The 23,864-nt window shown below is 39.1% G+C and overlaps 1 protein-coding gene across 4 annotated transcripts in view; it reads right to left on the minus strand.

Annotated features, from left to right (window-relative positions):
* PRKDC (protein kinase, DNA-activated, catalytic subunit) overlaps positions 1–23,864 on the minus strand; it is a 225,093-nt gene that overhangs the window by 67,082 nt on the left and 134,147 nt on the right. For all 4 annotated transcript variants that reach the window (XM_026516499.4, XM_026516500.4, XM_044390365.3 and 1 more), the window contains 5 exons: positions 22,363–22,552; positions 20,995–21,210; positions 16,123–16,235; positions 13,845–13,976; positions 10,792–10,971 (listed from right to left, as the gene is read on the minus strand). In XM_026516499.4, coding sequence (XP_026372284.1) covers positions 10,792–10,971; positions 13,845–13,976; positions 16,123–16,235; positions 20,995–21,210; positions 22,363–22,552 — 831 coding nt within the window. The remainder of the gene's footprint in view (positions 1–10,791; positions 10,972–13,844; positions 13,977–16,122; positions 16,236–20,994; positions 21,211–22,362; positions 22,553–23,864) is intronic.

Below are 23,864 nucleotides of genomic sequence, written 5' to 3' on the forward strand. Positions count from 1 at the left end.
ACTTATTCACAATAATATTGAATTAGAGGATTTCAAGAATTTTTATGACCTTTACTTTGTAATTCTCAATTTGAGAGTCCTATATACACCAATAAAAAATAAACTACAGATCAATATACAGAACATTATAAATAATATGGACGCATTTTCATTAAAACAAACCCGAATATGGGCACGTACTTCATGTGTGTCTCTGCACATATATGCAGATATCTGGAAAAGACAGTAAAGACAGTCCCCCACAAGCCACAAACACAATACTTTCCTCGCAGCTGTGCCAAACATGGACCACTTGCTAAGTCTGATCAAGCCAACTTAAGTTCTACTTTAGGGGACTTGAAAGAATACAGATTCTCCAAAGCAAGCTAGCAAACAAAAATGTCGCTCTTGCAAGGAACCAGTGGTATAGGAAAAAAAATCCAAATAAAATTCTGTTTCAATTAATAACACAAATTCTTGGTCTTAATTGGGGTATCAGATTTTGAGATAACATCATTCTAATTTAGAAAGGGAAACCCTGAATTACATAAGACTATTTTAAAATAAATATATTTTGGGGGCTCTTGGGTGGCTCAGTCGGTTGAGCCTGTGACTCTTGGTTTCAGCTCAGGTCATGATCTCATGGTTGTGAGATAGAGCCACACGTCGGGATCCATATTCAGCACAGAGTCTACTTGAGAGATTCTCTCTCTCTCTCCCTTTCCCTCCCCTTCTGCCCCTCTCCCTGCTAGTGCAAGGGCACACACGTGCATGCGCGCTCTCTCTCTCTCTCTCTCTCTCTCGCAAATAAATAAATAAATAAAATCTTTAAAGCATACTTTTAATTTTCAAGGAATCAACTCATTCTATATTTACTGAATGTCCTCTATGTTCTAGACATTGTAGTAAACAATGTTGTCCATGACAGCATGTAGCTTAAGATTTATTCCCATTTGCCAATAGAAGTCTTTGGTGAAAGTTTTAAATAAGTAAACAACTATTACTGGTATATCATTCCTTTATACGTAAACACATTCTCATAATTTAAATCAGTTCTGTGAGTCTATTTTCAAGAAGATTGACTATTCTGTATAATCTTGTTGACAGTTTATAAAGAATGATTTGCTAAGCAAAAAAACTTCAGTTGACTGATTTCACTTTTCATAAATTCCAAAACAGAATAAAGTAATGAAGTCTAATTTTCAAAATGTTGACGATCTACTGGAATAACAATATTCTTTGTTTGGACCCTTATCTCACCGTATTAGGTGAAGGCAAGAGACATTTCTTCATTTCAAATATTCCATAGTTCTTAGAGATTCACACACACAATATCCTCCAGAAGTGCTTCATAAAGAAATCAAAATTTTTATAAAGATCAAACAAGCAATGAATAGCATACATGTAGGACAAATTAATATCTGCTTGCCAGTCACTGACTGTGTCATGGAAAAATGGCTAAATGGATTTTTCTTCCAGTTTGAGGGTAGAGTTAGGGTAATCTGACAAATACAGGATATACAGCAGACAAGAAACTCACTCTGGGATGTCATGGTTAGGAAGTGGCATCTCGGAGAGATAGTGCTTACTAGAATAAGAACTCATGTAAATGCCATGCCAAATGAACTGAGATTTCATGGAGAGAGGAAAAAAATCATACTTTAAGATATGAACCACAAACAGAAAGTCATAATAGTAAATGCTGCAGATTGCAGGCACTGACTTGAATTCATGCTGCTTTCTCCATAGGCAATGCCGAAGAGCAAACTCTAGAGTGAGTAGAAGCCATTTATTTACTTAATAGCATTTAATGACTCTCTTCAACAACAATGGAGAAAACTAGCTTTTAAATATATATATAGGGACAAAACTAGGAATTCAGAATTTAAAAAATCACTTTGGAATACAATGTAAAGAGAAACTTATTTTAAAATACTGGCTAATTCAATATAATTTCTCAAATCTTATCTGTAGTGTACCCAAGAAAAAAACAATGATGGAATTCTACTTGTAAATTATAAACCAATAAAAATAGAATATATAAAAAGAAACGGTATTAACAGTTTCATGCTACATAGGAAAGAACAAAACAGGAAAACCTAGTATTTCATCTCAGGGAATTATTACCAAATTAGTTTGCAAACCAAAACTACTGATAAATATTATTAAACAATATATACTCTAAATTACTCCAGCGAGGTTACTAGTTACACAAGTACAAAAATGGGCTTTGGGGGGAAGAGTTAAGATGGTAGAGTAGTAGGGGGACCCTGAACTTGCCATGTCTTTCAAATACAACCAGATCAACATTCAAGTATTTTGGGATGATCAGAGGATTAAGGAAATAATCTGCACAGTTGGAGCAAGAGAATGGGGCAGATACAAGGTTCAGAGCCCTGAACTGGGGGAGAGGAAAGCCGCAAGGCCATGAAGGGGACAGAACCCATTTCTCAGAGCAAAGTCAGGAAGAGGGAAAAAGTGGGAAAGAGCCCGGTGCATAGGGACCACACAATAAGCCACAGTGAGGAGATCCCGTGGATTGCACAGGGAGATACCACACCCATTCCAGAGGGCATTTGGAAGTGCGTATTTAGCCTCTCAAAGGACCAAAGGCCAGCTGGAACCATTGAGTGGTGCTCATCAGCAGGGTCACAGGTGCACACAGAGGGCAGAAAACCTCTTAACTTTTTGCTGTGAGCCACAGCAGGCTTAAACCTCTGTGTGTGTGCTGAGTGGCTGCTTTTCCGTGGCTGAACTGAGCAGAAAGCAGAGACTGCAGCAGATTGCAATTAAACGGCCGTAGTTTTTGCTGTCTGCCACGATAGAGTCAAGCCTTTTTAAAGGCTTTTCTGGGACAGAGAGTAGGGGACAGAGCTGAGTGCAGACTACCAATAACCTGGTTCTAACTTTTTGCTGAGCATTACCATAAATTCTAGCCTCTGAGCAAGCTGTGTGATGGCTTTTTGGGATGGGACCGTGCTGGGCACAACCCAAGCCTCTCCTCCTGGGATGGGACTGGGCCTGCACCTTATCAGGCCCTTTAAAACTTGGGAATTTTGAATCCCAGCCACCAGCCAAGGATAAAATACAGATCTATGTCTCTGGGTGTGCCAACGGTCCAGGCACAGGCAGGTAGGCAGGTTAGGGCAGGGAACTGATGAAACAACAGGACACGGGAGATTGTTTGCTTTTCTAAGAGGGCTTCTGAACAGTGCGGCTGGGAGTTCACTCCCCAGGGACAAGAGGGCTGGGTGACACCATTTTCTATCTCCTCCACCACTCCTCTCTCCTTCCTCCCACCAGCATAGCAGTTCTTCAGAGAGAAACACAGCACCTCCAGTGGACTCTGGAATTCCCTACACTACACTGTACCCCAGTGCCTGGCAGGGACATTTTTAAAAGGGCAAGTCACCTTGTGAACCAGCCCAGCAAGCCTCTCCCGCAGAAGACCAACACAGCCCTCATATCTACCAAGTCCACTGATTAAAGACAGTTCCAAAACCTCACCCTCCAATGGAAATAGGACAAGGCTTGCTTCTTTTTTTTTGTTTTTTACTCCCCTCTTTTCTTAATTTTTTTTCTCATTTTCTATTTTTCTATTTCTTATTTTTTATTCTTCATCCTTTACTATTTTTTCCCTTTTCTTTTTTCTTTTTCTTCTTTCTTTGTATCATGCTTATAATCTTTTGTTCAGTTGTCAGTTCAATTGTTTCCTTCTCTTATTTTTTGGACCTGGCTACATTTTTTCTCTTTTCTTCTTTCCCTACTCTTCTTTCCTTCCTTGTTTCTTATTTTCTACAGTCAGGTTTATAGTTTATTGTTTGTATGTTTGTATCCATTTTTGTTCCATTTCCCTTTCTCTTGTTTTGGACCAGAATTTGTTTTTGTTTGGCTTTTTCTTTTTCCTTCTCTTTTTTTCTTTTTTCCTTTACAAGTTTAACTTGAGAAATCAAACCACACCTACTTAAAGGTCAAAACACTACCCACTGCAAGCAAGGAGGAACTCTGTAGAAGAAGGACCAGTGGGAAAGAGCAGCCAAAACACAACAGCAGAGTGTACACAGTATATACCAGAAACCTTTCTTGAGGTTTTTGTTGTGGTTATTATTGATGTTTTTGCTATTTTGTTTTTTTCTTTCCTTCTTACTTTTCTGAATACAATGACTAGGAGAAATTCACCGCAAAAGAAAGAACAGGCGGCACTACTCTCTGCCAGGCATTTAATCCATATGGATAAAAGTAAGATGTCAGAACTAGAAATCAAAACATTTATAAAAATACTAGCTGGGCTTGAAAAAACATAAAAGACACTAGAGAATCCCTTACTGTTAGAAATAAAAGAACTAAAATCTAATCAGGACAAAATTAAAAATTCTATTACTGATATGCAGTCAAACATGGAGGCTCTAACAGCTAAGATAAATGAGGTAGAAGAGAGAGGCAGTGATATAGAAGACAAAATGATGGAAAATAAGAAAGCTGAGAAAAAGAGAGAAAAACTACTACTGGATCACAAAGGGAGACTTCAAAAAATCAGTAATTCCATAAAGCAAAATAATATTTGAGTAACAGAGGTCCCAGAAGATAAAGAGAGAGAGGGGGGAAAAAGGTTTATTTGAACAAATTATAGATCAGACCTTCCCTAATCTGGGGAAAGACAGAGGCATTCAAGTCCAGGAGAAAGAGAACCCCCCACAAAATCAATAAAAATAGGTCAAGACCCCAACATAATATAGTAAAGCTTACAAATTTCAGAGATAAAGAGAAAATCCTGAAAGCAGCTTGGGACAAAAGGTCCTTAACCTACAAGGGTAGACACATAAGGCTGGCAGCAGACCTGTCCACAGAGAGCTGGCGGGCCAGAAAGGACTGGCAATGACATATTCAACATGCTAAATGGGAAAAATATGCAGCCAAGATTATTTTATCCAGCCAGGATGTCATTCAGAATAGAAGGAGAGATAAAGAGGTTCAGGACAAACAAAAAAATGAAGGAATTTGTGGCCACTATACCAGCCCTGCAAGAAATACTAAAGGGGATCCTTTGAGTGGAGGGAGAGCCCAAAAGTAACAAAGACCAGAAAGGAACAGAGACAATCTACAGAAACAGTGACTTTACAGGAAATACAATGGCACTAAATTCCTATCTTTCAAGAATTACTCTGAATGTAAGTGGACTAAATGCTCCAATTAAAAGACACAGGGTATCAGATTGGATAACAAAACAAGACCCATTGATATGCTGAGACTCATTTTAGACCCAAAGACACCTCCAGATTGAAAGTGAGGAGTGAGGGGATGGAGAACCATTTATCATGCTAATGGACAAGAATAGTTGGAGTAGCAATCCTTAGATCAGACAAACTAGTTTTTAAACCAAAGACTATAATAGATAAACAAAACACTACCTCATAATAAAAGGGTCTATCCAACAAGAAGATCTAACAATTGTAATTATTCATGCCCCCAACTTGGGAGCAGCCAAATATATAAAACAATTAATAACAAAATTAAAGAAACTCATTGATGATAATAGAAAAATAGTAGGGGACTTTGACACCCCACTCACACCAATGGACAGATCATTAAGCAGAAGATCCACAGGGAAACAAAGGCTTTGAATGACACACTGGACCAGATGGACTTCACAGATATATTCAGGGCATTTCATCCTAAAGCAACATAATACACATTCCTCTTGAGTGCACATGGAATGCTCTCCTCTTGAGTGCACATGGAACGTTCTCCAAGAATAGATGATATACTTGGTCACAAATCAGGTCTCAAGCGGTACAAAAAAATATATACCATGTATATTTTCAGACCACAATGCTTTAAAACTTGAACACAATCACAACAGAAAAGTTGGAAAGAACACAAATACATGGAGGTTAACAAGCATCCTTCTAATGAATGAATGGCTTAATCAGGAAATTAAATAAGAATTTTAAAAAAATACATGGAAGCAAATGAAAATGAAAACATAACAATTCAGAACCTTTACAATACAGCAAAGGCAGTCCTAAGAGTGAAGTATATAGCAATAAAGGCCTTCCTCAAGAAACAAGAAAGGTCTCAAATATACATCATAACTTTACACCTAAGGGAGTTGGGAAAAGAACAGCAAATAAAGCCTAGATCCAGCAGGAGAAGAGAAATAATAAAGGGTAGAGCAGAAATCAACGATACAGAAATGAAAAAAAAAAACAAAAAACAATAGAACAGATCAATGAAACTGGGGGCTGGTTCTTTGAGAAAATTAATAATACCGATAAACCCCTAGTCAGACTTATCAAAAAGAAAAGAGAAATAACCCAAATCAATAAAATCATGAATGAAGGAGAAAAGATCACAACCAGCACCAAAGAAATACAATTATAAGAGAATATTATGAGCAATTATATGCCGACAAATCAGGCACCTTGGAAGAAATGGATGCATTCCTACAAACATATAAACTACCAACACTGAAACAGGAAGAAACAGAAAACCTGAACAGACCCATAACCAGCAAAGAAATTGAATCAGTAAGCCAAAATCTCCCAACAGCAAGAGTCCAGGGTCAGATGGCCTCCTGGGGGAATTCTACCAAACACTTAAAGAATTAAGACCTGTTCTTCTGAAACTGTTCCAAAAAACAGAAATGGAAGGATATCTTCTAAACTCATTCTATGAAGCCAGCATTACCTTGATCCCAAAACCACACAAAGACCCCACTAAAAAGGAGAATTACAGATAAATATCCCTGATGAACATGGATGCAAAAATTCTCACCAAGATACTAGCTAATAGGAATCTACAGTACATCAAAAGGATTATTCACCACAACCAAGTGGGATTTATTCCTGGGCTGCAGGTGTGGTTCAACAACCAGAAATCAATTAAGGATCTTCTCAATTGATGCAGAAAAAGCATTTGACAGAACACAGCATCCTTTCTTCATAAAAACTCTCTGCCACGTAAGGATAGAGGGAACATATCTCAATATCATAAAAGCCAAATACAAAAGATCCACAGCAAATATCATCCTCAATGGGGAAAAACTGATAGCTTTTCCTTAAGGTCATGAACACAACAGGGATGTCTACTCTCACTACTATTTCAACATACTACTGGAAGTCCTAGCCTCAGCAATCAGACAACAAAAAGAAATAAAGGGCATCAAATCAGCAAAGAAGAAGTCAAACTTTCACTATTCACAGATGGCATGATACCCTGTGGAAAATCCAAAAGATTCTACCAAAAAAATGGTAGAACTGATACAGAAATTCAGGAAAGTCCTAGGATATTAAAATCAATACCCAGAAGTCAGTTGCATTTCTATACACTAACAATAATGAAGAAGAAAGAGAAATCAGGGAATTGATCCCATTTACAGTTGCACCAAAAATTATAAGATACCTAGGAATAAACCTAACCAAAGAGGTAAAGAATCTGTATTCTGAAAACTATAGAACACTTATGAAAAAAATTGAGGAAGACACAAAGAAATGGAAAAACATTCCATGTTCATGGATAGGAAGAACAAATATTGTTAAAATGTGTATGCTACCCAAAGCAATCTACACATCAATGCAATCCCTATCAAAATACCATCAACATTTTTTACAGAACTAGAACAAACATTCCTAAAATTTGTATGGAACCAGAAAAGATCCCAAATAGCCAAAGGAATGTTGAAAAAGAAAACCAAAGCTGGAGGCATCACAATTCCAGATTTCAAGCTATATAACAAAATTGTCATCGAGACAGTATGGTACTGGCATAAAAACAGACACATAGATCAGTGGAACAGAACAGAGAACCCAGAAATGGAACCTCAACTCTATGGTCAACTAATCTTCGAGAAAGTGGGAAAGAATATCCAATGGAAAAAAGACAGTCCCTTCAACAAACGGTGCTGAGAAAATTGGGACAGCCACATGCAGAAGAATGAAACTGGACCATTTTCTTACACTATACACAATAATAAAATCAAAATGGATGAATGACCTAAATGTGAGACAGGAATCCATCAAAATCCTAGAGGAGAACACAGGCAGTAACTTCTTTGACCTCGGTTGCAGCAACTTTTTGCTAGACATGTCTTCAAAGGCAAGGGAAACAAAAGGAAAAATGAAATATTGGGACTCCATCAAGATAAAAAGCTTTTACACAGCAAAGGATACAGTCAACAAAACTAAAAGATAAGCTACAGAATGGGAGAAGATATTTGCAAATGTTTTATCAGATAAAGGGCTAGTATACAAAATCTATAAATAACTAATCAAACTCAACACCCAAAAAACAAAAATCCAGTGAAAGTATGGGCAGAAGACATGAACAGACATTTCTCCAGAGAAGACATACAAATGGCCAACAGATACATAAAAAAATGCACATCACTGGGCATCAGGGAAATTCAAATTAAAACCACAATGAGATACCACCTCACACTGGTCAGAATGGCTAAAATGAACAACTCAGGAAACACAGATGTTGGTGAGGCTGCAGAGAAACAGGAACCCTCTTATACTGTTGTTGGGAATGTAAAGTTGTGCAGCCATTCTGGAAAACAGTATGGTGGTTCCTCAAGAAGTTAAAAATAGAGCTACCTACAATCCAGCAATTGCATTTATCCAAAGGACACAAACACAGTGATTTGAAGGGGCATCTGCACCCCAATGTTTATAGCAGCAATGTCCACAATAGTGAAAATATCAAAGGAGTCAGATGTCAATCGACAGATGAATGGATAAAGGAGATGTGATACCTATATACGATGGAATATTACTCATGCATCAAAAAGAACGAAATCTTGCCATTTGCAATGATGTGGATGGAACTAGAGGGTATTATGTTAAGTGAAATAAGAGAAAGACAAATATATGATTTCGGTCATATATGGAATTTAAGAAACAAAGACAAATGAACATAGGGGAAGGGAAGGAAAAACAAAAAGGCGAAAACAGAGAGGGAGATAACGCATGAGAGAGTCTTAACTATAGGAAATAAACTATGGGTTGCTGGAGGGGAGATGGATGGGAGAATGGGATAACTGGTTGATAGGCATTAAGGAGGGCACTTGATGGAATGAGCACTGGGTGTTATATGCAACTGATGAATCATTAAATTCTACCTCTGAAACTAACAATACCCTATATGTTAATTAAATAGAATTTAAATTAAAAAATTTTTTAAAATACTAAAATGAATTGAAACAGTTTTCTTTTCTTTTTTTAAATATTATGTTAGTCACCATACAATACATCATTAGTTTTTGATGTAGTGTTCCATGATTCATTTTGTATAACACCCAGTGCTCCATGCAACACGTGCCCTCCTTAATAGCCATCACCGGGCCAACCCACACCCCCACCCCCCTCCGCTCTGAAACCCTCAGTTTGTTTCCTAGAATCCATAGTCTCTCATGGTTCATCTCTCCCTCTGATTCTCCCCCTTCATTTTTCCCTTCCTTCTCCTAATGTCCTCCATGCAATTCCTTATGTTCCATATGTAAGTGAAACCATATAATTGTCTTTCTCTGCTTGACTTATTTCACTTAGCATAATCCCCTCCAGTTCCATCCATGTCGATGCAAATGATGGGTATTCATTCTTTTTATAGCTGAGTAATATTCCATTGTATATACGGACCTATCCATTCGTCTGTTGAAGGGCATCTGGGCTCCTTCCACAGTTTGGCTATTATGGACAATGCTGCTATGAACATTGGGGTGCACATGCCCCTTCTTTTCACTACATCTGTATCTTTGGGGTAAATACCTAGTAATGCAATTGCTGAAACAGTTTTCTATTAAGGACTTTATAATGATCCAAGTTTTGAATGGCAAAGGAAACATTCCTTTTATGAAAAAGTAACCTTCTAGTAAGCATGTTTAGTTAGTACTGAAACTATGCCTACATTAACATCTGTTCAAACTGTACTACCTTAGAAAGGCCTTCTCTGACCACTCCGCCTAAATATCTATCATGGTACATATCCCCCACCCTGTTCAAGAGGCTGTCTCCCTCCCTGCTTCATTACTACCCTACATTACACTAGTGCTTCTGTAGTACTCAAGTTCTATGACACTTCAGACTACTTCATGTTATCTTCTGTATTTGTCTGTTTATTGTTTGTCACCCATTGTAATTCCAGGAGGGCAGAGATTTGCGCCTCTTTGCATCACTCACCATCCCCACCACTTAGAACAAAGTCAGGAATATGCTCAGTCAACATCTGTTGAAGGCAATCAGGAGGCAAGAAATAATCTGGTGAAACAGTATATAAGGGAAAACAACTAATACCATGCAGGGCTTGTTATATATATATAACACTGAAGGGACTGGCTTATGGCTTATTAAAAATCAGAACACTTTTATACCAAGGCTGATTTCTAATTATTCAGTCCAATATAAGTTTGGTTTGTTTTTTTTTTTTTAAATATTCATCCATTTATTTTAGAGAGAGAGAAAAAAAGAGTGAGAAAGCAAGTGCAAGTGGGGGGGAGGGGCTGAGGGAGAGAATCTTCAAGCAGACTCCCCGCTGAGCATGGAGCCTGTCATGGGGCTTGACCCCAGGACTCTGAGATAATGACCTGAGCCCAAACCAAGAGTCGGACGCCCCTATATGCTTGTTTTAAAAAAAAAAAAACACACACAAAAACACAAATAACCACACCTACCCATCTGGGAAGAGTTAACCACACAGAGCACATCTACTCAAATACCTTGTGCTTCAGCTTGTGAAACAAATGAAGTTATTATGACATAGTCATATGATGGCAAAGTAGATAATGCATATTTATGAAGCATATATATAGACTCTTACCTGGATACAAGAGACAAAAGGTGGAAAGAAATAGAAAGTGGTGTTAAGAAAATGATTAAAGTCCTGGAGCAACTTTTGAGTAATGTTGTTTTTCTCAGACACGGTCTTATATTTATCCATCTCTTTTATAATTCCAGAAAACAAGCTGCCAAAGAGCTGTTTTGCAATTATTGGGTCTCTCTATAAAATATCCAAGACAAAGACAAATTAGGATCTGAAATAAAAATGCTATAATTCACTAATACTATAAGAGCTTTATTTGAAAACACAAACTGCTGCAAACATCTAATTTACATCTCAATTTTGTTTAGAAAGTTTCAACAGGCATTTACATGGCTAGTATTTGAAATTTAACCAAATATACCTGTGATATCATGGATTTTGGACCCAGAAGTAATGTAAGCTGGCTTAAATCTCATATGTAGACACATAGCTTAACTCATAGGTGAGTCTGGACCTTCAGATACCTCATCGTTAAGATGGGGATAACAGAACACATCTCAGGGTTGTGGTAACAATTAGCCAAGACAATGCACATCAAGTGACCACTGCAGTAATTGATAAGATCTTCAAGAAAGATCAAATGAGATTTTTAGGTACTATCTTCACATTAGTATCATCATAAAGCTAAAGATAACTAACTAATAAGCTTAAATAAAATGCCAATTTAAAACTTCAAAGTCCCATCATTATGACCATTTAAACTGTTAAAACCATCAGTAGCCATTTTTGTGCTTTTCATGTTTGGTGTATTCAGCTCTAACAGAGTGCTACCTGATCTTTTATGGCTCTAACCCTCACACTCCATGACCACAGGAACCTTATCCTTTATCTGTGCCTATGACACCAGTACTAAGAACAGTCTCTAGCATGCAGCGTCTGTATTTTATAAATGAAGGCATGAATGCATGAATTAGTAAGATTTAAAAATTATTTTGCTTGATAAAAACTGCATCTGAATAAAAAGTACAATTTGATTTGTTCTTTGTTATTTAAGTAATGTATTTGTCTTATATAAAGTTATATGGTTGCTATAAAACTTCAGAAAATATAAATTAGGAAAAAAGAAAATATTTCACTCATAATTATACTACATGAAGACAGTCACTGCCACGGGTTGGTCTTTTACTGACACGCACACTCTTTCATATGGTATCTGTTTGATAACTTTTTTCACTTAATTTGCGGCAGAAGGTTCTCATGTCTACAACCCAATTCTTGAGTCTTATGCACAAATTCCCTCACTGCCCAGGGAGTTCCAAATGCTCCCTCTGTTATGATAATACAATGATGCTTAAGATGATGTTTTCAGAGCAACAGAATGCTGCTGCTGGACACGTGCTGTAATGGCTAGTTTACAGGCTCCTCTTCAGTTCTCTAGCGTGCAATGCTCATGATGAAGAAGGGGAGCCCCAGACAGCAGAGGAGGCCTCATCTGTTTTGTCCACAGCTGCACCTCAGTGCTTAGAGCAGTTCCCGACATCCAGAAGGAGTTGCTCCATATGTAGTATTTGTTGAATGAAGAATTGGAATTTGAGAAATATAAGGAAACACATTCCTTTTCAAAGAACAGAAAAAATGTAGTCATGTTTTTTCGAACAAAATTCATCATTTTAATATTTTCCAAGCACCAATGAGATGAACTGACTTGGACATGGGTCTCTCAGCAATATCAGGCTTGAAACCTGCTACACACACATACCTATCCAACATGGGCAGATGCAAACTATGCCTAGGAGAGCAGGTGGCAGCATCATTTCTGAGGCAGTGATGTGAATACATGTGTGCAAGGCACTAGAAAAACTGGGAAATAATGAGGGTAAAGAAAAGCACTGGGCCAGGCATCAAAACAGAGGGGGCTGTGTCTGAGTTCCACACTCAGCAAGATACAGAGTTTGAACCATATTATCCATTCTTTGCTAACCTTCAGTTCTTTATCTGCAAATGTGTCTAACAACTGCCTTTATGTCACAAAATTACTGGGAGAATCTAATGAAAGAAATGTGAAGGTACTCTATAAGAACCAAGGGCTCTTCTGTGATAGTAGTTACATGAATCAGTATGCTACAATTGCACAGAATCACACACACACATGAAGGGAAAAGTGGTTAAGACCAGTCCAGTTAACACTATTGTTCCAATGTCAATTTCCAGACCAACATAATGTACTATGGTTAAAAAAGATACCACCAGTGCGGGAAGCCAGGTAAAGGGTATGTGGGACTATATACTATTTTTGCAAATTCCTGTTAATCTATATTTATTTAGATTAAAAAGCTTAAAAAAGAGTAAAAGATTATGCAGATATAATTTATTATTATAAGCAACATTAGTTCTGAAAATTTACATATAATAAAATATATGGCATTATATTTCAGCACCTAGCATAATGTTACGTGTGTGTGTGTGTGTATAAAATACTCTTCAATTTTTAGTTATTTCAATAAAATCAAAGGAATCTTAATTAGGCTTTCAGGGAATAAATATTCTGTTTTTGTCAGAGAATTCAGCTAGAAAACTTCATTCACTCTCAACCCTAACAATTTAGAAAAATATTTGCAATCCTCTGCTATTAAGAAAATTAAGAGGAGGAAAATACTAATCCCACCTATAAACTGATATTCTCCTGATCCCGTCAGCCACAAAAATGATCTCGTATAAGCAATGATTTAAGTGGCTTAGCACTTTGAAGTTTATTACATATTATTTCACTGACCAACATTATTGGTAAGAAAAATAGATTTCACTCCCTGGTTTTATAGATGAAGAAGTTGTGGCTCAGAGTACTGAGTGTTTTGACAACGACCCCAACTGCAGGGCTATCTTCTAGATGACTCTGAGTCGCACCTATGAAAAGAAGTTTTGGAGCCAGGAAATAGCAGGGCCAAGACTTGGACCAATGTCTTTTAACCAAGTCTATTGTTAAAGACAAATCAACACCTTGTTTATGATACAGTGTAGCATCAACCATTTTTCCTTGCATATAGTAGCCTCCGGGAACTCTTAAATAGTTTTTATCTGTCAATAGAAGAATGAAGCATTCAAGGACGAACCTGGGCCACAGCTTGCAAGGGGGTGATCAGGCCACTGTATTTAATCTGAATGTCAGGAAGGTCTCCTTGACGGTAACTCCTGTACAAAATGACTTGGGCATCGTGCTTCATTTTTAACTCACTCTTAAACTCCTATAATCATTAGAACCAAAGAAAGAAGATTAGAATTCTCATTGAAAAAATCTGTAGTGCATGAACTATGAAACAATCGGTCAGTACTTATCTTTAATATAAAGGTGAACTTGATGACAATTTTTATCCAAAATGCTTTGGTCACTACACTTTACCAGTCTATGACAGACAATAAATCCAAAATAAAAATTACTATCAAATGAGCAGTAAGATTATTTAAATATTCATCATAAAATAATGTATTTATTGGTAAACTCAGAGAACTTGAATTAAAACTTTTTAAAGCCATATTTCAGAGGGTTATATTTCCTCTTAATTCCTCTTAGAAAAACCTTGGCTATCAGGCCCAGTGAGAGCACCACAGCCCCAACTCCCAGCTCCTCCTGACCCTGCTCACCTGCTCAGGCCAGGCTGGCCTTGTACTTGCTCCTGAGTCACCCCCGACTCCCCACCACACAGGACTGTGGAACCTGTACATCTCTGCCTAGAATGTCTTTTCACAGTTTTCCTCTTATCATTTGGTTCCCACCTCAGATATCCTCTTCAAAGAGGCTTGCTTTCTCACTTCCTCTTTAACAGTCTTCCCCACACAGGGTCATCACTTGGTTAATTTCCAACGTTGCACGTTATAATCCTAACTCATTCATTTTTTTTTGTTCTGCTGTACACACTGGGTTGTAGCTCCATGAATGCTTATATTATATTCACCTCTATACCACTAGCATTGAGAGTAGTGCCTGACACTGAGCACAATGCTCCCAACAAATAAAATGCATGGACTTCCGATGCCTGATTACCTCCACACCGTTCTTACTGAGAAGTCAGCCACTTCAGATGAAAACACCTGTGTCAGAGGGCATGCATGGCCTCACACCGCAGGCCATTCCGCATTTATTAATTATTTAAAGGACTTTCTTTGTATCAGACCAAAATACCTCCCTGTGATTTCTAGCCAACAATCCTGGTCTTATCTTTTCCTTCTGTCCATATTCTGCTTGCTCTTTCCTTCAGGTACACCTAGTTAGGTTTTAGGCTTAATTAGTAGCTTGTGGCTACTTCTCTGAGTGGGCAAAGCAGAAGGCCATCCACGTGTGGTGGGGCCAGTGAGAGGACCGTGGGATGACTGTGGGGCACTGATTTTGGATCCTCATCTTCAAGAGAATAGCACTGGATATTATACATAACTAATGAATCATTGAACACTACATCGAAAACTAATGATGTTAGTGGCTAACTGAACATAATAAAAAAAAAAGAGAGAGAGAGAATGGCTGTACTTACAGAGACAAGAGAAAGATGAAATGTACATTTTCTTTCCACAGAAGATATAGTGGAAACATTCAACTACTTCGTACTCAGATTTCCAAGTTAATTAAGTGAATGAGGATTTAAACTGAAATAGAACAAACTCAGTCTTTTTTTTTAACTCACCATCTTGTCTTTCTTGAAAATTTTGTCATAATTACTCATTCGTAAGTAACACTGAAGCTATGGCTAAACAAATTCTTTCATTATTTCCACATTTTGAGAAATGTTTAATTCATGCCACACTAGGTCAATGCTTTCAGCAGATAACCCTGGACCACCTGCTTGGCCTGTTCACCCCTTTCTCTAGGCTCACCATTCCCTCTTCATCCAGGTACCCCTAGGAGAGTGGCTGGTTGTGATGTGGTCCCACAGTGGCCCCAGACCCAGGGTAGGTCAAGGCTCTGGCTAACCCTTCCTAGCAGCTAAAGTTGTAAGATCATTCAGGAGTGACTGGAGGCTGTGTCTCCACCACATGGAGACAGCCAGGCTGTGCACAGAGAAGTACAAAGCCAAGCTGCAGTGAGAGTCTGAGATAAGGGGCAGGGATGAGGTCCTGGCAGTAGCTGTGAGCCGCAACATACCGCAGATTCAAGGGACTATCCACACAGTCCCCATTCCAAGATACCCACGACCTCATCAGTAGTCATGACCGTCCTTTATATCTACATTAGTCAGAGGAATAATCTTTGCTTCATAAGTAACTTTAACTCATACAGTGCTGCTTCTGTAATTTTGTTATGGAAGAAATATCTGACAAGAAACTTATTTCCTTAATATATTATCCTTTGATATAAAATAAATATTTCTGACAACTCAAATTCTTGAAACAAATACAAACCTTCTCTCGTTTTTGTTCAGCAATACCTTTTCTGGCATAAATCAAACTGAGCTTTTCTTGGTCCGTTATAAATCTTCTGCGTAATCTTAATATTTCTGCCCGATTATCTATACCTGAAGAATATAAAGGTTACAGATGGCCAATCTGACGTTTGCAGTTGAATTCGCTTCCTTTCTAGAATCCCCTAAAATAAAAGTAGAATTATTTGCTTGCCTCCATTTTTTACTCTCTGCTAGTTCTGTTTTGTTTTAATGACATAAGTCTATGAAGAACAGAGAAGAGCACAGGAGACCACTAACCAGTTCTGGAAGCTAGAGAATAGAAAGTTGTAACTAACTCAGCCCAACCCCAGTGCCACCATGCAGAGAACAGGGACAAAGCAAGGTCAGTGGAGACGACCTGGAAGGCCCAGGACCTGGCAGCAGCAGACACATCTACAGGAGGAGAGGAAAGTGAGGCTGCAGCAGGAGGTGTGGTTAGAAAGCACTGCCCCTAGTGCTATGGGCGTGGAGCCTGGGAGAGGACACAGGGCCCGTGGGTGTACAGGGCCGGTATGGCTTCAGGCACAGCAACCACACCACGAGAGACCACAAGGGCTTCTGGAACCTGCAGCTGCCTGCTCCTGCCTGGCCTCTAGAGTGCTGGCACCCTGGCCTGCTAGCCTACAGGCAAGAGACTGGAGATTTTGCCCCTGGGTAATTCATGAGCACAAAGCACAGGCAAAGATACCAACACATCAGGAGTTTCAGTGTCCTAGTCTAGTCTGACCTCTGCACTCCTGATGTGCAGCTATTCCAAATGCCTTTTTAGTGCTCCATATGGGAGTACAGGCAAAAAGCCAAGTCACCAGACATTTTGAGGAAAGTGTCAAATATGAAGGAGAGAAATGGAAAAAACAAACAAACAAACAAACAAACCAAATAGGGAAAGAGCAGCTGTTGAAAACAGCCCACCCAGGGGGAAAAAAAATTCAAAATATTATCATTTATCAAAAAGACAAAAGTAGAAATTGCAACTGATCAAGGACTGAAAGGGCATTCAGAGAACAGAAAAAGCTAATGAAAACTAAAAATATGATATCAAACTTAAAAGGGTTAGAAGATAGGTTGACATGATTTCCCAGAATACAAAGCAAAAAGGAAAAAAAAAACAAGAAAATCACAAGATCTGATAAGGTCTGATATCCAAGCAACAGGATTCCAAAAAGAAAACTGACATGAGGAAATCATCAACAAAATCATCCAAATATTCCAGAACTGGAAAGTGCATTAGCAGTCTGAAAGGGCCCTCCTAGAGCCCAGAAACATGGACTAAAACAGACCTGCATGCTCCAAAGGACACTTTTGTGAAATTTCCTAAAATTGATTTAAAAGAAAGGATCCTAAGATCTTCAGCAGAGAAAAAATCCAATTCTTAAAAGAATCAACAAAATGAATGCCACCAGGTTTCCCAACCCAACCTTGGGGACTAGGGAACCCTGATGAGTTTACACTCAAAATTCTATAGCTAAATTACCCAGGAGGTGTGAGTGCCATCAAAGCATCAAAAACAGCTTACTGCTTCTGACCCCTTTTCTCAGGAAGCTACTCGAGGAAGTTCTTCACCAGAAAGAAGGAACAAGCCAAGGAAGAAGAATCAGATCCAAGAGAGGTGATGAACAGGTGGTCTCTCTTCATTCTCAGGATGAAGAGGTGGTCTCTAGACCACAGCTGAGCAGACACCCCAAGAGCAAGTAGCCTGGAACAGGGTGGCTCAGAAGCTCCAGGAGAGATTTCTTTTAAGATGAAACATTTATGTGTTGGAACACAGTAAAAGACAATGGTACCACTCAAAGGAAATCAAGTAATAATATGTAGAAATCTAAACCAGAATAATTAATGCCTAGGAAAAATTATTGTACAAAAAAGGAAAAATAATCATAGTAGCACTATGCCTTGAAGACACATAATATTTATGTAGTCAAAATAAGAGGAAACTACTCATGAAACCAAGATTAAGACATAATTATATCAGAGGATGAGAACACAGGAAGAATTCATTGTGAGTGTGTGTGTGGTAGGTGGGGGTGAGAGATAAGAAGGGGCCAGATCCTCAACGTCCATAATGCAAGCTAAAAGAGAATGATTACTACTGAAAGAAAAAAAAAGGTAGGGCAGCAATATTGGAGATACGGAAAGGTGTAAGTGGTTGTGTCTGGAATTTTGGGAAATGGGTATGGAGGGTTGCTGTTTCTTCTGCTGTTCTTCTAGAAAGCTTGGCAAAGTATTTGACTCTTTAAAATACATGCATGTATTACTCTGATACAAATAATTAAAGGAAACTGTAATAAAGAATTAAAATAATGGTTGAAAAGTGATATTTTAATTACGTTACAATTTCTTTTTTAAATGTCAATGGTAATAAATAGTATCATAGTAAGGATTAATTCACCATATTTTATGAACTTCCAAATATTCCTCTTTAGGCAAGAAAATACATAAACCCCAAAGAAGACAGACAGTATGGGAAATATTTTATATTTCCAAAGGTACAAGAGGACATTCAAATATATTAATCAAATTAAAATAGATAGCTAACAGTATTCATTTTGCCTACTCAGTTCTATGAGCTTTTTCAAATGCATATATAAAACTTTTAAGGAAAATGGTTTAAAAACTAGGTTTTACCTCTTATCCTCCTTAATTTTTTTTTAAAGATTTTATTTATTTATTCGACAGAGATAGAGACAGCCAGCGAGACAGGGAACACAAGCAGGGGGAGTGGGAGAGGAAGAAGCAGGCTCATAGCGGAAGAGCCTGATGTGGGGCTCGATCCCATAACGCCGGGATCACGCCCTGAGCCGAAGGCAGAAGCTCAACCGCTGTGCCACCCAGGCGCCCCCCTCCTTAATTTCTATACAAGGTCAATGAAGACAGGGAAAAACTACTCAACAGTTTGACTTGTGGACTATGCTGCCAACCTCAGCCACTTCCCTCTGTTTTCTAAGCCTCCTCCCAGTTCAGTAGAGTGGGTCATGGGCAATCACCATTCATTAACTGGACTGCAGGCTGCCCCAAAAGCACACCTCAACAATTCTGTGGGAAGATGCATGTGCCATGTGTTTGAGGTGAGCAAGACAATTCATGAGCCACGGGAGGGTAAAAGTCATTCTGGGACTGCACTTTAACTTCGGGGCTTTCATCGTCGAAGTTATAGAAGGACAGAGAACCGTGCACTCTGGCTGGATGACAGTCTGGTGAAGAAACAGCAGAAGAGGATATAAAAGAAAGAAGACTGGTGGGAAGCAACCAAGCAGGGGGCAGAACAGACAGAGCAGGAGGGGGTTCATTAGCCCCCTTCAAACCCAGAGTGGTGAGCAAAAGGAAGCTAGATTTACCTCACCTACATTAAGTTCACAGAATTATATATGGCCACAGATTTGTGACATAAATGTGAAAAAAAGTGGTTGGAAATGAGGAACTATTTCATGTATGTGTTTAGTTCCTAAAGGAATTTACCCATACTCATTTAAAATAAAGCTTGTCAGGGGCACCTGGCTGGCTCAGTCAGTAAAGTGTGCAACACTTGATCTCGGGGTTGTGAGTTTAAGCCCCATGTTGGGTATAGAGATTACTTAAAAACAAAATCTTAAAAAATAAATAAAATAAAGCATATCTGACGGGAGGTGGGTGGGGGGATGAGTCAAGTAGGTGAAGCGGATTAAGGGTACACTTATCTGGATGAACACGGAGTTATGATGTATAGAATTTTTGAATCACTATATTATTATACATTTGAAATTAATATAATACTGTATGTTAATAAAATTAAAAACTTAATAAAAAAGAAAAAATAAGTAAAAGTAAAAGGAATTTATCCTTGCTCCTAATTTTACTTCTTTATATCTAAATTCATATGGTTAGCATTACCCCAAGGTTCTGTGTTATTCCCTTTTCTTTCTCTGTTTTCTTCCTCTGGGCTTTCACTCATTCTCATAAAAAGCTGAGTTGCACCTTTTTAGCCAGCACTGGGTCTCTGAGCTCTGCCAGCACTTCCTTGCAGCCCCCATGACGCATCTCCCCCATCTTCCCCACCAGGACCCTGGGTGGTGGGGGAGGGTTGCCTGTGGCCTTGGCCTCCAGGGCCTCCTGAAGCACCCCACATGGTGCTCCGTGCGTACCCCCCAAGAGGTCATCCAGAGACCTGTCTGCTTGGTTCACTACAGAAAGCCTTGGTTGCCTCCTAAAGCTGCAGGCCCACATCCCCAGCTGTCTGCTCTATGCTGCCATTGGGCATGTCCCACAGCCTAGACTGCTACAAGGCCTGCCAGTCCGTAAACAATCTTAAGCTGATCTGGGTCCCCTCCACTTCCCAAACATGCTCTATACTTCCTGCCTCAGTCCTTGTTTACCCTCCCTCTTCCCACACCCCTAGCCCCCAAGGCTAGTCCCAAAGTCGGCCTCTTTCCCATGTCCTTCCTGGCACTCTCCCATTCTCTCTCTCTGAGACTAATTCTGCCTCATCTCAAGGTCACCTACCTGTTGACTTACCAAGCCCTGATGTTCAGAAAGTCACTAAATGAATGGATTGAGTCCAATATATTCAATAGCTTTTCTGGAACACCTAAAACTAGACTTTCAACATGGTAAGTGCCCAAACAACATTTATTGAATTAAATTTTATTATTTTTTTAAGTAAACTCTACTCCCAACATGGGGCTCGAACCCATGACACCAAGATTAAGAGTTGCATGCTCTATTGACTGAGCCATCCCAGAGCCCCCTAATTTTAATGGGCTTATTTACAGATTATAAGGAAATGTGAATGCAGTCAGAAATGCACTTTCTTTATCTAAGAACTTATTTCAAGTACATTTCAGCAAGCTTACTTTACCTTTTGCTTTGTTATCCACCTCATCTCCTGGAAGGCCCAGCCTTTTTTTCCCAAAATCAGGTCCCACTGACTTCGAGGGTGCTCTCTGTAACTTTGCACTCCTCTTGTGCACAAACAGCAAGGAGGAAGATGAGGAATCCGATGATGAGGAGACCATATAATCCACCAGGGGGTCAATACTGCTCCCAGTCAGCCAATTAAAGGAGCTTCTGCCATCTACAAACAGGCATGACCAGACCATGTCACAGCATGCTCAGCACTGCACAACCCGGCCAACCCCACACCACCCCACCACTGCACCTGGAGCAGTGCCAACTGCCAGATACACTGTGTGCAACAAGGGATGCATTGTCCTGGTGGCACCTGGGGCCTCCACGTGCTCACCTGCTACAGTCACTAGGGACAGCTCCTCCAGGGAGGCAGCCATGTCACGACAGAAAGACACTAGGCAGAAGTTCTATCAGGTTACTCGTGAGCGCCCCAAGGCAGCTCAGGTGTCTGAGCCTAACTGTCCTCATTTGTGAAGCAGGAAACACCCCACCTGCTCCTTCAAGCCACTGTGATCATTACAGGAATGATACACTGTATCCACTATAAGGTACTAGGACTCATGACTTCTAATATAATGTCATAAAATATCCATGGTAATTATTCAAATCATTCCTACTTCTAGAACCAATGGAACATGAAAAAATCTATACAAAGGAAAAACATTTGAAATGTTTATAAGAAATGATTTAGGTATTTTACTCTATAACTTGTACTTCTCTGATCAAAGGAAACAAGTGAACAATTTAAGAAAGAAAAGTTTAATAAACTATAAACACAGTAAATGATTTTGGTTTAGCTCTTCAGTACTTCTGATATAAGGGGTTTCAAATTTGATGCACTAAATGGATTTTTCTGGACAAAACCAAAACAAAACATACACATACTGTAACTTGTTTTTTCTAGTTAAAAATAATCCTTTTCTTTTTTTTTTCCCCCGTGGTAAAATTTAGAGAACACCAAATTAACTATTTTAACCATTTAAAGTGTACAGTACTATGGCATCACGCAGTTGGGCAACCATTGCCACACTTCATTTCCAGAGCATCGTCCATCTTCTTAAACAGAAACTCCATATCCTTTAAGCACCAGCTCCCCATCACTCCTCCCCAGCCCTCCCCCTTCCAACTCTAAGAATCTAATGACTCTTGGAACCACAATGCTTTTCTCCCTTGACTGCTTTATCTTTTCTGTGGTTCTTACCACTTTTTTTTCATTATTGTTCCACTTCTCTTATAGTCAATGTCCTTGCAGTAGAGGCTACTTCCACAGGTCATATTGCCTAGTGCAGAGCAGGCAGGTGTTCAGGTGGACAGTTACCTGCAGTTTGTGTAGGTGTGAAGTCATACTGCTGTTGGGTGGCACGTATCTGCCTAGCCATCACACCTTGAGCTGGAAGGGATCCCTCCTGGGTCCGGGCCTGGAGAGCACTTTGGGAAGCCTGAGTCTCAATAAACATTGGAGTGAGAACAGTACTTCGGAAGCGCCAGTCATAATCAATGGTATATTCCTGCATGTAAGAGAGCTCCAAATGAAATAATGGCCCTTCTTTAAGCAATACTGAAATACTTTTATTAAAATCCATTGCTACTATCAGCAAATATGCACTATAATTTCATGTATCTCTGTGGGAAGCAGCTGAAGAACCTTTCTGAATTTAAAAATTTTAACTAAATAATTATTTGTCAACTAGAAATAGTGATTAGTATTGGGGGAGAAAAACCATATATCTCCTCCTTCATGTTCTGCATAAATGGCCTAATGCCACGCTCAATAATGGCACCACAACAATAACAAGCTAAAGGGCTCAGCTCCTTCCAAAGTCCCACCATGTGCTTGACACTAGGAAAGTCACTAGGACGAGTGCAAGCAAAAGAGTCAGGCCCTGCTACCCAGGTTGGCAGATGTGAAGTGAGCACATCTGTAAATATGTAAATCATCACAGGTTGTTAAGGCTGCCAGGAGAAAATGCAAACTCAGTATCTACCAAATGGATGGGGAAATGATGAGGAAGGAGGATGGCCTTATGGAGAAAGGAAAATCTAAGTGGAGGCTGAAATGGGGACAAGTGTGAGCATGTGAAGACAGTGTGAGCAGATGAGGCTCAAGCAAATGTGTTTCAGAAAGGAATGTGTGAGTTTTCCAAGTAAAATAAGAAGCCCAGTATCACTAATCGTCAGGGAAACACAAAACAAAATCACAATGAGACATCGCCTCACATCTGTCAGGTGGCTATGATCAAGAAGACAGGAAATGACAAGTGTTGGCAAGGATGTGGAGAAGAGGAAACCCTCATGCACTATTAGTGGGAATATAAATTGGTGCAAACACTAAGGAAAACAGTATAGAAGTTCTCAAAAAATTAAAAACAGAAATACCATACGATCCAGCTATTCTACTTCTGGGTATTTATCCAAAGGAAACAAAACACTAACTCAAAAAGGTACATGCACCTCTATGTTCACTGCAGCGTTATTCATAACAACCAAGACATGGAAGCAACATTAGTGTCCATCAATGGATGAATGGGTAAAGAAGATGTGATGTGTGTATGCGTGTGTGTGTGTGTGTGTGTACACACATATAGATACACATACAATGGAATATTACTGAATCATAAAAAAAGGAAATTTGCCATCTGTGACAACATGGATGGACCTTGAGGGCATTATGCTAAGTGAAATATGTCAGACAGAAAAAGGCAAATAACCACATGATCTCACTTACATGTGGAATCTAAACAACAACATGAAAACAACAACAACAACAAAAACTGAACTGACAGATATAGAGAACAGACTGGTGATTGCCAGAGGCAGAGG

The sequence above is a fragment of the Ursus arctos genome, unplaced genomic scaffold (genome assembly GCF_023065955.2).
Source record: "Ursus arctos isolate Adak ecotype North America unplaced genomic scaffold, UrsArc2.0 scaffold_6, whole genome shotgun sequence".
NCBI lineage: Eukaryota > Metazoa > Chordata > Mammalia > Carnivora > Ursidae > Ursus > Ursus arctos.